The 13,599-nt window shown below is 40.3% G+C and overlaps 1 protein-coding gene across 1 annotated transcript; it reads right to left on the reverse strand.

Moving 5' to 3' along the window:
* Positions 1-63: 63 nt before the first annotated feature.
* On the reverse strand, positions 64-10,711 carry LOC133534115 (protein Jumonji-like). The gene is made up of 6 exons (XM_061873205.1): positions 10,264-10,711; positions 9,615-10,062; positions 7,579-7,815; positions 6,584-6,779; positions 5,830-6,059; positions 64-638 (listed from the first exon to the last, which is right to left on the reverse strand). The coding sequence occupies exons 1-6, from the start codon at positions 10,416-10,418 to the stop codon at positions 507-509; spliced, it is 1,398 nt and encodes a 465-aa protein (XP_061729189.1). The 5' UTR covers positions 10,419-10,711; the 3' UTR covers positions 64-506.
* Positions 10,712-13,599: the final 2,888 nt, after the last annotated feature.

Genomic DNA, 13,599 nt, shown 5'->3' on the forward strand with positions numbered 1-13,599 from the left:
GTCGATAAATTGACATGAATGTAATTTGTAATCGTATGTTGCATAAATAAATAAATCTATATCTTATACCTTTAAACGAGCAATTCTTGTATATATATTTCCGGGATCTCGGAAACGGCTCTAACAATTTTGCTGAAATTTGGTATATGGGGGTTTTTGGGGGTATACAATCTATCTAGATTAGTCTTATGTTTGGGAAAACGCGTGTTTTCGAGTTTTCATGCGTTTTTCTTTCGACGCAGAATATGGTCGCTAATTTCGTGTTGCCGGCCACTGTCCGTCTGGTTCAGCGGGTTACGACGCGGACTGCTAAACGAGTGTTACGGGTTCGAATCTCGCCCGGTGACTAACTTTTTTCTTTATATGTTCAAATTTATATATATTTTTTTAATTTTTATTGTTTTAGACAAGTTTAATTTAGTAAAAAAAATAGTTAAGATTACCACCTATACACCACCATATTACAATAAATAGTTATAACCGAGCAAAGCTCGGTCGCCCAGGTACTATAAATCTAAATGTATACCGATGTGCTCGGTGCCAAGCAGCACGGCGCGCCAGTACGCCTTCTCGACGTCGACGGCGCCCGGCGGCTGCTTGGACGGGTCGAAGTGCGCGTCCATGAGCGACGTCGCGATCTGAAATATGATCACATTATTTATTTTACAGTACATATGGGGCTACTTTATAGCACTAGTGCGAGAAGTAGCATATTACGTTACTGTGTCGAACATTTAAAGGGCCATATGTACTGTAAAACGTTGTACGATACATGTGCGAATAGGTAATTCGCAACTCGTGTCGATTTAAAACACTCCCTTCGGTCGTGTTTTAATTTATCGCCACTCGTTTCGAATTTCCTATTTTTCGCACTTGTATCGTAATGTACTATTTCATCACACTTGCTCGAAAGAGATCTTATTTCATGCAGGTGTGCTGAAGGACAAAGGCTTATTTTATTCCCGCGGGAGTTATGTATTGTGAAAAAAAGCTACAACTCCCTAGGGAGTTATAGATTTTTTATTTAATTATGTCACTTATTCAAACAAACAGAGTAGCATAAATGAGTTTTACTTTTAAAATACTGACGTTTATAATTTAACATTTTTGTTTATGTTTAAAATTATTTAATTTTTATTAATTTAACAGCCGTTTAAAATATTTTTACATAATTTTCAATTGTGGCTGAATGCCGAATAGGTCTGTGCCTCACCTGTCAAATAATAAATAAATAAATAAATAAATAAATATTATAGGACATTATTACACAAATTGACTAAGTCCCACAGTAAGCTCAATAAGGCTTGTGTTGAGGGCACTTAGACAACGATATATATAATATATAAATATTTATAAATACTTAAATACATAGAAAACACCCATGACTCAGGAACAAATATCCATGCTCATCACACGAATAAATGCCCTTACCAGGATTTGAACCCGGGACCATCGGCTTCATAGGCAGGGTCACTACCCACTAGGCCAGACCGGTCGTCAAAGAAATTATATGTCAAGAAATTATAAAATGGCGGACGAATGTTTGATATGTCACCGTATTTAAGAATTATTTCGCTTAAAATTTAGTTTTTTCTTCGCAAGTGTGATGAAAAACATTGTGTGTAACTCAGAGGGTAAGAATATTGCAAACTCGGGTCTTAAATTCTCTCGTATCCAAAATTTCACTTACCCCCTAGTTGCACAATGTACTATTAATCTCTCCTAATCGGAAAGTTCACCTTTCATAGGCTAATAGCCGGGTGGAAAATTGCATTTCCCACCCTAGGGTGGAAAGTATTTTTTTAAAATTTGTAATTCGAGCAACGGCTAACAGCCATATAAGCCATATTATTCAGTTGAAAGCTCTCAAATTAGCTTCCGCATTTTCCTACAAAGTATTATCGAAATTAAATGTCAATTGCATTATCAAAAAATTACACTACTTGTATTTTATATTTAAATGTATGAAATAAACATAAATATTTGTTAATAAATCAATATGAATGTTTAAAATATTATCATTACATTACATTCATTCATTCATTCATTCAGTTTCACTTTTTTAAGGCGCGTATTCATGAAGGCCGTTTCAGACACATCCCAATTTAAGATCGGATTGTCTATGGTTTTAGATTTTTTCCGATCAAAATGTAAATGGCGCCAATTTCAGTCATAACTCATAACCTACATTTCTTGTTTGTGTTTGACTTTCCTCATAGTCGAAATGAAAAGTAGAGTGTTTAACTCGGGTAAAAGTAACCATCTCACCCTCGAAAATATCTCGGGTGATATGGTTCACTTTCCACACACTGTTTAACAATCTACTGTTTTTATTCTATTGTATTATGGCAACAAAGAGTCATTACGTCAAAAGATATAACATCCTACTCAATCAGTGTATCTTTTCTACAGTGAAGACCGTATCCGTTTTGAATGATTATTACCATACATAGAAGTTATTGTGGCAAAATAAAGTGATTGACAAAATCAAATATCGACATTTCTATTATCGATGTTACCTTAGCGTTATTAGTTATTTGTGTCCCAAGGGAGGAAAAGTAGGAAATTGCGTGCCGCGTGTAAAATTGTTACCCGAGCCGAAGGGGTGCGTCCTATAATATATACGCACTTTTGGAATAATTTCAGTTTACAAACGTTAAAAATGTATACTAATCTTATGTATAATAAAGTAAACGTATACTTTCAATTAGTATAACATAAAAATAATATAACATACGACATACATATGGCTGTTTGGTATAATATACATATAAGTTAAGCTCATTTCATATAACTGTCATAATATATACATATTAAAATATAAATATCATCTTATATAATTAAGTAGTAAAATTAGTAGGATGACCTAGAATTTCAAACCTCATAGAACACACTACTAGAAAAAAAACTGCTAAGTGGGTTAGGTTAGGTTAGAACTGTGACCCCCTAGATAAATAAATTGTTTCCAGAATAAGTAGCAGGTTAGGTTAGAACTCTGAGGCTTCGGAAAAAGAAACTGTTAACAGAAAAGTGGGTTAGGTTAGGTTAGAACTGTGACCCTCTAGATAAAGAAATTAGCACCAGAATTACCACAGAAAAAAGCTGCAATCTGTAATAGATAAATACGGAGCAAACTACGTTGAAATATAAATTCGCATAGTATAGATGTTTCAAATACACTGCTCATTTCATAATAATTTAAAAACTGTATCTGTTCATTAACTAACACACAAGAATATATTTAAATAATGTAATTTCGGTAGTGGTTCGGTATTTTAAATGTATGATATTTGTTTTGTATGTTATATTATTTCAATGTTATACCTTTCTAATGTTATCGTAAACAATGATATATGTAGTGTTTATTATACAATTTACAATTATAGAATTCGTTGTTATACATATTGCATGTTATTGCAATTGAATGTTATTCCGATCAAAATTATACAAATTGAATTTATACATTCAGAGTGATATATTATAGGTTTGTATACGTTCTATTACTTACCCCACAACTTATCAGTATTGCGATACAACGAGGAAATGCCACCAGCATCCTAGGTACAATGCCTCAAGGGCCTATTTTAGATTTAAATAAATAAATAAATAAATAAATATTATAGGACATTATTACACAAATTGACTAAGTCCCACAGTAAGCTCAATAAGGCTTGTGTTGAGGGTACTTAGACAACGATATATATAATATATAAATATTTATAAATACTTAAATACATAGAAAACACCCATGACTCGGGAACAAATATCCATGCTCATCACACGAATAAATGCCCTTACCAGGATTTGAACCCGGGACCATCAGCTTCGTAGGCAGGGTCACTACCCACTAGGCCAAGCCGGTCGTCAAAAGCTAATTAATAATAATTAGTAATTTAAGCTAGTTATAGTAATCCTCTGTATATATCCATTATGTATTTTGTTAAAAATATTTAATAGTAAACTGTTTTTATTATTACAGGTCTGTTAACTAAAGCTGGCGCGATCAACACATTTACACATTGCGCTTGTGTAGTGTCTGTGAATAAGCGCGCGGCGTGACGTCGCACTGCATACGCAACATGAAAAGTCTGCCCGTCTCTCTCGCGCGCGGTCTATCTTATGAGCGTGAAGGAGACAGTTATTGTTTTTCTTTTGCTACTGTTTATAAATACAGCATGATGTTATTGTAAATGTTAGTGTCAGTCAGTCACGTGTGATCGACGCGCGGCGCTGTGTTGTATTTGGAGGTTTATTTTTAAACATGCTGTATAGTGAAATTGCATAAGTGTGAGTACTGTGAACGCGCCAGCTTTAGTTAACAGACCTGTATTTTCATTTATATTAGTTAAAAAAATAGTTCGATTATGTACTAACTATCGATTTTTTTGGGTGTGTTTATTTGTCCTCAGTCCCATGTAGCGCACCAGCTGAGTTCCCACATTTTCCCCTTCGTCATCAGATTCTGACTTACCTTCTTGAATGTGACGAGGTTCATGGACCGCCCCTGCACTATGCAGTCCTCAGCGTCATGTAGCGCACCAGCTGAGTTCCCACATTTTTCTCTTCGTCGTCAGATTCTGACTTACCTTCTTGAATGTGACGAGGTTCATGGTCCGCCCCTGCACTATGCAGTCCTCAGCCTCATGTAGCGCACCAGCTGTGTTGCCATCTTCCACTTCGTCGACAGATTCTGACTTACTTTTTTGAATGTGACGAGTTTCATGGTCCGCCCCTGCACTATGCAGTCCTCAGCCTCATGTAGCGCACCAGCTGTGTTGCCATCTTCCCCTTCTTCGTCAGTTTCTGACTTACCTTCTTGAATGTGACGAGGTTCATAGACCGCCCCTGCACTATGCAGTCCTCAGCGTCATGTAGCGCACCAGCTGTGTTGCCATCTTCCCCCTCGTCGTCACTTTCTGACTTACCTTCTTGAATGTGACGAGGTTCATGGACCGCCCCTGCACTATGCAGTCCTCAGCCTCATGTAGCGCACCAGCTGTGTTGCCATCTTCCCCTTCGTCGTCACTTTCTGACTTACCTTCTTGAATGTGACGAGGTTCATAGACCGCCCCTGCACTATGCAGTCCTCAGCGTCATGTAGCGCACCAGCTGTGTTGCCATCTTCCACTTCGTCGTCAGATTCTGACTTACCTTCTTGAATGTGACGAGGTTCATGGACCGCCCCTGCACTATGCAGTCCTCAGCGTCATGTAGCGCACCAGCTGTGTTGCCATCTTCCACTTCGCCGACAGATTCTGACTTACTTTTTTGAATGTGACGAGGTTCATGGTCCGCCCCTGCACTATGCAGTCCTCAGCCTCATGTAGCGCACCAGCTGTGTTGCCATCTTCCCCTTCTTCGTCAGTTTCTGACTTACCTTCTTGAATGTGACGAGGTTCATGGACCGCCCCTGCACTATGCAGTTCACAGCCTCATGTAGCGCACCAGCTGTGTTGCCATCTTCCCCTTCGTCGTCAGTTTCTGACTTACCTTCTTGAATGTGACGAGATTCATGGTCCGCCCCTGCACTATGCAGTCCTCAGCCTCATGTAGCGCACCAGCTGTGTTGCCATCTTCCACTTCGTCGTCAGATTCTGACTTACCTTCTTGAATGTGACGAGGTTCATGGTCCGCGCCTGCACTATGCAGTCCTCAGCCTCATGTAGCGCACCAGCTGTGTAGCCATCTTCCACTTCGTCGACAGATTCTGACTTACTTTTTTGAATGTGACTAGGTTCATTGTGCGCCCCTGCACTATGCAGTCCTCAGCCTCATGTAGCGCACCAGCTGTGTAGCCATCTTCCACTTCGTCGACAGATTCAGACTTACTTTTTTGAATGTGACGAGGTTCATTGTGCGCCCCTGCACTATGCAGTCCTCTGCCTCTTGGAGCGCACCAGCTGTGTTTCCATCCTCTCCTTCGTCGTCAGATTCCGACTCGCACTCGGTGCCCAGCATCCGGTTCTGACGCTGGAAGGGATTGCGGGCCCGTTCTAGCATCTTCTGGTACTTGGTGGTCCAGCATTTTTCCACTTCCGCCATTATACTTTGGCGTTCCTCTGTGAATGGAAAAAGAGCTTAAAAATTGCTACTTGCTAATGAAACAGTAGTTTGGGCTCGGTTTAAAGATTATTTTCACCACAATAGATCGTAAAAGCTCTCTTAATTATTCAAAAACGGATAAGAAAGTTGGATTCTATCCACATGTGTTGCAAAGTAATTTAATTTAAATTTTGCGGTTGTTTTCTTATGTTGGCTGGTAGAATTGACTTTTAAATGATAAATTTAAATGATAAATATTTAATGACGTTCACTTTGGATTGATTTCGTATGATGGTTTACAGTTACGAGTAGTATTTTCCTTGCGTTGGTGTGGTGGTAAAGCAAAGTTTGTTTAACACACGTGCCTTGAAACCCTCACAACGCTCTAGATTCGATTTTGAAATGTTCCCCTTACTCGGGTATCAATATTAGCACGAGCGGTTAAACACAACCCCCTGGTAAAACAACTACTGTTCTCATACATTCAAGGTTCACATTTTGCATTATATGAAATAAATGATTGATTATCTTAATAACTTACGATCGGACAACGTGGCGTAGGGCAGCAGATATCGCATGTATATGGGGTCCAGCTTGCGCTCCGGGTGCTGCAACTTGGTCAGCTTCATCTCGTCGGCGACGCGGCCCCACCGCATGCGTTGTATGACGTTGCTGAGACCGCCGTTGCGTTCCACGGCGTGGTATAGCCTGGGGAGGTTCACTTCGCTGCCGTCCAACTAAAACAGTAACAGGTTTTTAATCACACTTGCTCGAAATAGTATTTTATGCAACAGTTGTATAAGAAGGGTCAAAAAAGGCGAGTGGCGTGAGTTACAATGCGAGCCGGAGCCGAAGGCGTAGGCGAACATTGTAAAGGAATACGCCACGAGCATTTTTTGCACTATTTATACAACGTTGCATACAATGCTTTTCCTAGGAGTCAAAAACAAAAATAATACTAGAATAATACTAGAATCATATAGGTAAACAAACCAAAAGTATACAGCTAAGATACACGAGCATACCTTCATACGCGCCCGGAACCGAACCCAATGTAGCATACTTTTGGCACACAAGAGGTGGCCTTAAGAACTTTGTGATAAAACAACGCAACCTAAGTGTGTTTGGGGTTCTTAGAATTGTCTATTGTATTAGTTGCCTGTGGAAAAAAAAGTACAGTCAGCGATAAAAGCTTGTACCAAAAATGAAATTTTGCCAAAAGCTTATTTATTTTTATTTACCAACGACGCTCTGGGTCTCCAGGGCAAGGGGGCCCAGCGGCTGTACATCTTGGAGATGTACTGGTATATGACCGTGTCGCTCATGTCTGAAGTCGTCCGGGGGAACTATTCCTAGGAGATACTTGGGTCATGTCGCCTGCGGGTAGAGGGTGTACTCTTTTATACTACGTCGGTGGCAAACAAGCATACGGCCCGCCTGATGGGAAGCAGTCTCCGCAGCCTATGTACGCCTGCAACTCCAGAGGAGTTGCCTTCGAGTTGGATCATGTCGCCTGCGGGTAGAGGGTGTACTCACGAGGGGAGACCGCGCGAACACGACGCTCTGGGTCCGCAGGTGCGCCTTGATGGCAGCCAGCTCCCTGGACACGGGGCCCCAGCGGCTGAACATCTTGGAGATGTACTGGTATATGACCGCGAAGCGGATCGTGTCGCTCATCGTGCATGTTGGTTTGAAGTTTTCAGGGGGAACTATTTTGCAGAGGCCGTATTTTGAGGCCTCGGGGGCGATTTTGTCGTAGTATTTTATCGGATCCTGTAAATAATAAGTTAATAATCATATACACATAATTTCATGATAATAAACATTGTTAAGTGGAGATAAAAACTTAGTTTATTTTGCAAGACGCAATAGAAAAAGTATGACGATTCTCTACAAGTGTTTCTCTGCCCCTAATATTTATTTTAACCGATCTAACATGATTTATTCGAAGAGGGGAAACGAATAATGCTACCATAGCTATCGCGTGGAAACCGGACGGAAGCCGAGGCTCGGGGCGTCCTGTACACTCTTGGCAACGGTCCGTCCTAAGAGAGTTACGAGCGGTCGGGTTGAGCTGGAGCGAGGCCAGAAGACGAGCTGAAGATAGGAAGGCGTGGCGCGAGCTTGTGAAGGCCCTTTACACCTCTGGGGTGCTTTAGGACAACAACAACATGATTATAATGTAAGACTAGGGTAAAAGTTGCGTTACTTAAACTCAATTTTAACTAAGCTTGTGAAAATGTAATATAAAGTTAAGAAACGAATATAAACAGATTAGAGATGCAACGAATATCCAATTACTATTCGGTATCCGGGCAATTTTTTACAATACGGCCGGTTTCCGGATAGTGCGTAGTATCCGGCCGGATTCCGGATAGTGCTTAGTATCCGGCCGGATTCCGGATAGTAATTTAGCACGATATTTATGAATACAATATGCACTAAACACTACTAAATCTTATAAATAACGAAACAAAGTTAATAAATCTGCACTCGCTATGAAAATATTAAATCAATAAAATAAAATAAAATAAAAATCATTTATTTCAGACCTTGGTCCATACAGTGTTAGTACGACTTACTCTAAAAATTATATTAAATTATTATTGAAATAAATTAAACTTACAATATTTTAGGGTTTAAACTTACAATATTTTAGGGTTTAAACTGGAGCCAGTCACATATACTAGTAATAACTACATACACTCATGTGAGCCATGTGTATGTAGCTACCAGTGAGTGTACCCTGGTCCAGTGCACAAGAAGCTGACTGTCAAGCCTGTCAGCTATAATTGCCAGGAGACTGTTGCGGCTGCCCCGCAGGCGCCGCAGCGCGCAAAACACTTACGAAGAAAATTGTAATTTGCGCTATTCAATTCTCGCAGTATGTGAATTTAGTTTACTTATTTATAAACGGCTGCCTATAACTATAAATAAGTTGCAACCTGCATCGAACTTTGAGCAAGCGCGCTATCTAATTTAATTAATTTTTGACCAAACTTTTAGCCGGATATCCGGCTTCCGGATACCGAATATTCGGCGGATCCAGCGGCCGCATATCCGGTATCCGTTGCATTTCTAAAACAGATTTAAATTCTCAGCCTTAGGAAAATACGTAGATCCCGCTAAGACCGTCTCTGCCTTCCCCAAATACGCCTCTTTTCTCCCAGTCCCTTCAGTGACCAAGCTCCTCAGCTCATTAAGAAGTTCTGTTCAGCAGTGGATACAATAAACACTAATACATTACCTCAAACTCCTCAGCCGTAGGATAGTACGCGGTTGCTTCAAGCACCGCCCCTGCTTTTTCCTCTAAAGAAGCCTCTTCTCTCCCAGTCCCCTCCGTGGCCAAGCTCCCCAGTTCATTGAGAAGTTCTGTTCAGCAGTGGATACAATAAACACTAATACATTACCTGAAACTCCTCAGCCGTAGGATAGTATGTGGGTGCCTCTAAGACCGTCCCCGCCTTTTCGTCCAAATAAGCCTCCTCCCGCCCAGTCCCCTCCGTGGCCAAGCACCCCAGCTCATTGAGAAGTTCTGTCAGCAGTGGATACAATAAACACTAATATATTACCTCAAACTCCTCAGCCGTAGGATAGTACGTGGGTGCCTTTAAGACCGTCCCCGCCTTTTCGTCCAAATAAGCCTCCTCCCGCCCAGTCCCCTCCGTGGCCAAGCTCCCAAGCTCGTTCTGAAGTTCTGTCGGTAAGGAGTTGAAAATCTTGTTTAACAGCGCTGGACTATTCGTCAGATTATCTATCAAATTCTTCCGCTTCTTATATATATCGTCCTCAGGTACCAAGCTGACACTAAGTACGTTCCCAACTTCTTTTTGTTTGGTATTAATTTTGGCTAGTTGAGAGCTTGTAGGGCATATGTCCATGTATTGTATGCTTTCGGGGCTCTGCGCGGGGGGGTCGGGGGTGGGCTGGTTGCGGCGGCGGAGGCCCGAGGGAGGCCGAGAGCCTTCTAGTTCGTCGAACTCGTACACGTCCGGGTTTGGCGGCGGAGGGTCGCGGGAGCTGGAAAAATAGGTTCTATAAGTATATACCTGTATCATATGAAGGGGATAAATAAACCCGGGATTTACCGTAATCCCCAGAATATGCTTATTAATTTACTTATTTAACCTTTATTGCACAAAAGAAAACCTTACAGTACAAAAGGCATTCTGTACTCTACCAGTCAACCGTAAGGCCAAGCAGAGATCTTATCATACTTACTTCCTGAGAAGTCTCGTGTTGGTGGCCACCTCTTCCTGGGCAGGGGGCGCAGGGGCTGCCTTCGCCGCACGCTTCGGTAACGTTTTCTTCTCTTTGACCGGAGCAACTTTCGGTTTCCTGTATTTAAAAAAAAATACAAGCGTAACCTTTAACATACACAATAATCTTTAACCCTTTGAATGCCACATCTATCGAACGCGGCGTGTCATCGTGAGCCATATGGGAACGCACGAAGTCTGATTATCCTCGGTCAAAAGGTTAACAAAAAAAAACTGACTAAAACGGGACTTAATTTTTTTTTTATACTACGTCGGTGGCAAACAAGCATACGGCCTGCCTGATAGTAAGCAGTCTCCGTAGCCTATGTACGCCTGCAACTCCAGAGGAGTTACATGCGCGTTGCCGACCCTAACCCCACCCCCCTCGTTGAGCTCTGGCAACCTTACTCACCGGCAGGAACACAAGTAACACAACACTATGAGTAGGGTCTAGTGTTATTTGGCTGCGGTTTTCTGTAAGTTGGAGGTACTTCCCCAGTTGGGCTCTGCTCTAGATCTGGAATGACATCCGCTGTGCTGTGCCCTACCACACAAGGCGAGATGACATTCACATTGCCCATACCTCTCTTTTGGACAAAATATTAATAGCGTAAAGTTAAGTTTTTAATATACCTCCGACGTTTCGAGGACAAGTCTGTGGTTGCCGAGCATTTACTAGTCAAACAAATCACTGGATTGAGCTGCATAACCCTAAAATCATTTCTACGGATCGTAGTGAAGCCATTGAAATTAAAAAAACAAATCAATTTCAATCGGAAAGATGGTTTTAGGATCTCATTCAATTGTAATCCAGTCATTAGTAAATGTATCAGCGAAAACAAATATCGTGAGTGTTGTGTGTCGAGTGATTAACATCCCTAGTGCGCAAAACTGATGCGGGTAGCACGAAAAACTCGCGCGGCTAAAACATTGGTGTCAACTTTAGCTAGTATTCTCCGAGGCCACGGGGACAATGCCGTCCTCGAAACGTCAGAGGTAAATACTGCCTCAATCGAGCAATGGAGCTGCAGAAGACATACACGAAGCTTCATGATACATCTTCTTTCACTACATTAATAATAATAATCCAGCCTATATACTTTCCATTGCTGGGCACAGGCCTCCTCTCATACGCGAGAGGGCTCAGGCTATAGTCCCCACGCTAGACTATGCGGATTGGGGACTTCACATACACCTTTGAATTTCTTCGCAGATGTATGCAGGTTTCCTCACGATGTTTTCCTTCACCGAAAAGCTAGTGGTAAATATCAAATGACATTTCGTACATAAGTTCCGAAAAACTCATTGGTACGAGCCAGGATTTGAACCCGCGACCTCTGGATTGAAAGTCGGCCGTCATATCCACTCGGACATCACCGCTTATTATAGGACATTATTACACAAATTGACTAAGTCCCACAGTAAGCACATTAAGGCTTGTGTTGAGGGTACTTAGACAACGATATATATCAATATTTATAAATACTTAAATACATAGAAAACACCCATGACTCAGGAACAAATATCCATGCTCATTACACGAACAAATGCCCTTACCAGGATTTGAACCCGGAACCATCAGCTTCGTAGGCAGGGTCACTACCCACTAGGCCAAACCGGTCGTCAACGTTGACGCACGCGGCCACAGCGCCCACAGCCCATATTAACTTTCGTCCATTCCGAGAAAGTTCACGATGACCACCGCACACTATAGCCGTGGCGTTCAAAGTAAATATTACTTTTTATGAGGAAATACCAGATTTAATAATTTTAGTTATATATCTCCTTCGCACTGACGAGGCTCCTAAAATGAGAGCGATAAGGACAACTGCAGCTTATGCGAAAAATCCAGCGTAAAAATCTTTGAAATCGAGGTTTCGTTCTCGCCATTTCCCCCCTCCAAAACTTAAGCAAATTGTAACCATATTTTCTCACCTCACGTTCTAAACCCACATTTTCTATTTCCTCCTGTGGCACACAGTATGCTAAAAACTCTTTCTTTAGGCGCACTTGTTATTTGTATAATGAATCTCTTAACGATATAGATATTTTTGTTCATAGTTTGTCCGTGTTCAAGAACAAAGTTCGGCAAATTTTGTTTTCTAGAAATTGATCAATTTGGTTCCAGTCATATTTTTCATACTTTTGTATGTTTTCTTAACTTACTTGCATGTAGCACACAACTAAACCGGTAATTTATAATTGCGTAATTTACATTTCCATGTAATAGTTTTCTTAGTAATGTAGGAAACTTTAGGCCTATTTTTAGTTCATTTACTTTAGACATATTTGTAAAAGGCTGTTTGTTTTCTAAATAAATTAAAATATATATATATATAAGTATATATATTTTGGAAAAAAAATGAAATAGTTATTTTCATCACACTTGCTCGAAAAAGATCTTATTTCATGCAGGTGTGCTGAAGGACAAAGGCCTATTTTGTTTTCGCGGGAGTTATGGATTGTGAAGCTATAATTCCCTAAGGAGTTATAGCTTTATTCTTTAATTATGTCACTTATTCATACAAACCAAGTAGCATAAATGAGTTTTACTTTTAAAATGCTGACGTTTAAAATGTAATATTTTTGTTTATGTTTAAAATTATTTAATTTGATTAATTTAACAGCCGTTTAAAATTTATTTACATAACTTTCAATCGTGGCTGAATGCCGAATAGGTCTGTGCCTTCGATGCCTCACCTGCCAATAAATTACAAAATGGCGGACGAATGTTTGATATGTCACCGTATTTAAGAATTATTTCGCTTAAAATTTAGTTTTTTCTTCGCAAGTGTGATGAAAAACATTGTGTGTAACTCCGGGGGTAAGAATATTGCAAATGACCACCCTCGCTTCCAAAGTTTCACTTACCCCCCTCGTTGCACAATGTACTATTGTACAACAAGAGAGCAAAGTTTGATATTTCTTCGAGTGCTTATTTTAATTAGTTAAATAGTGATGAAGACGGATTAGATTTTATTTTTCGCAGTAAGGGACTCAAAAGCGCACGAGATGTAAATAACTTTGATCTCGTGTACTTAGTACACAAAAAATTTCACGACAGCAGTGTGAACATATTTGAAAGGTGAAAATACAACCTGAAAAAATGTAATCCGCCTTCATCACTATTTCACTCATGTTTTCTTAAGGTATTCTAACAATTAAGTTTAATTACCGCAATAAATCAAAACGAAAGAAATTTCAATTAAATAATACCTACGGAAATAATGAAGTAACGAACATCAATTGACAGTTCAATCGACAACTTTTTTTGGAAAAAAAAAACTTTGTAAGATAC

Source organism: Cydia pomonella, unplaced genomic scaffold, assembly GCF_033807575.1.
Source record: "Cydia pomonella isolate Wapato2018A unplaced genomic scaffold, ilCydPomo1 PGA_scaffold_57, whole genome shotgun sequence".
Classification (NCBI taxonomy): Eukaryota; Metazoa; Arthropoda; class Insecta; order Lepidoptera; family Tortricidae; genus Cydia; species Cydia pomonella.

Coding starts and splice junctions, on each gene's coding strand:
- LOC133534115 (XM_061873205.1), bottom strand. CDS start 10,418: ATGTTAAAGGTTACGCTTGTATTTTTTTTTAAATACAGGAAACCGAAA. Junction 7,816..9,614: donor CTACGGCTGAGGAGTTTGAG/GTAATATATTAG, acceptor TATTATTTACAG/GATCCGATAAAATACTACGA. Junction 6,780..7,578: donor TGTTCGCGCGGTCTCCCCTC/GTGAGTACACCC, acceptor TTACTGTTTTAG/TTGGACGGCAGCGAAGTGAA.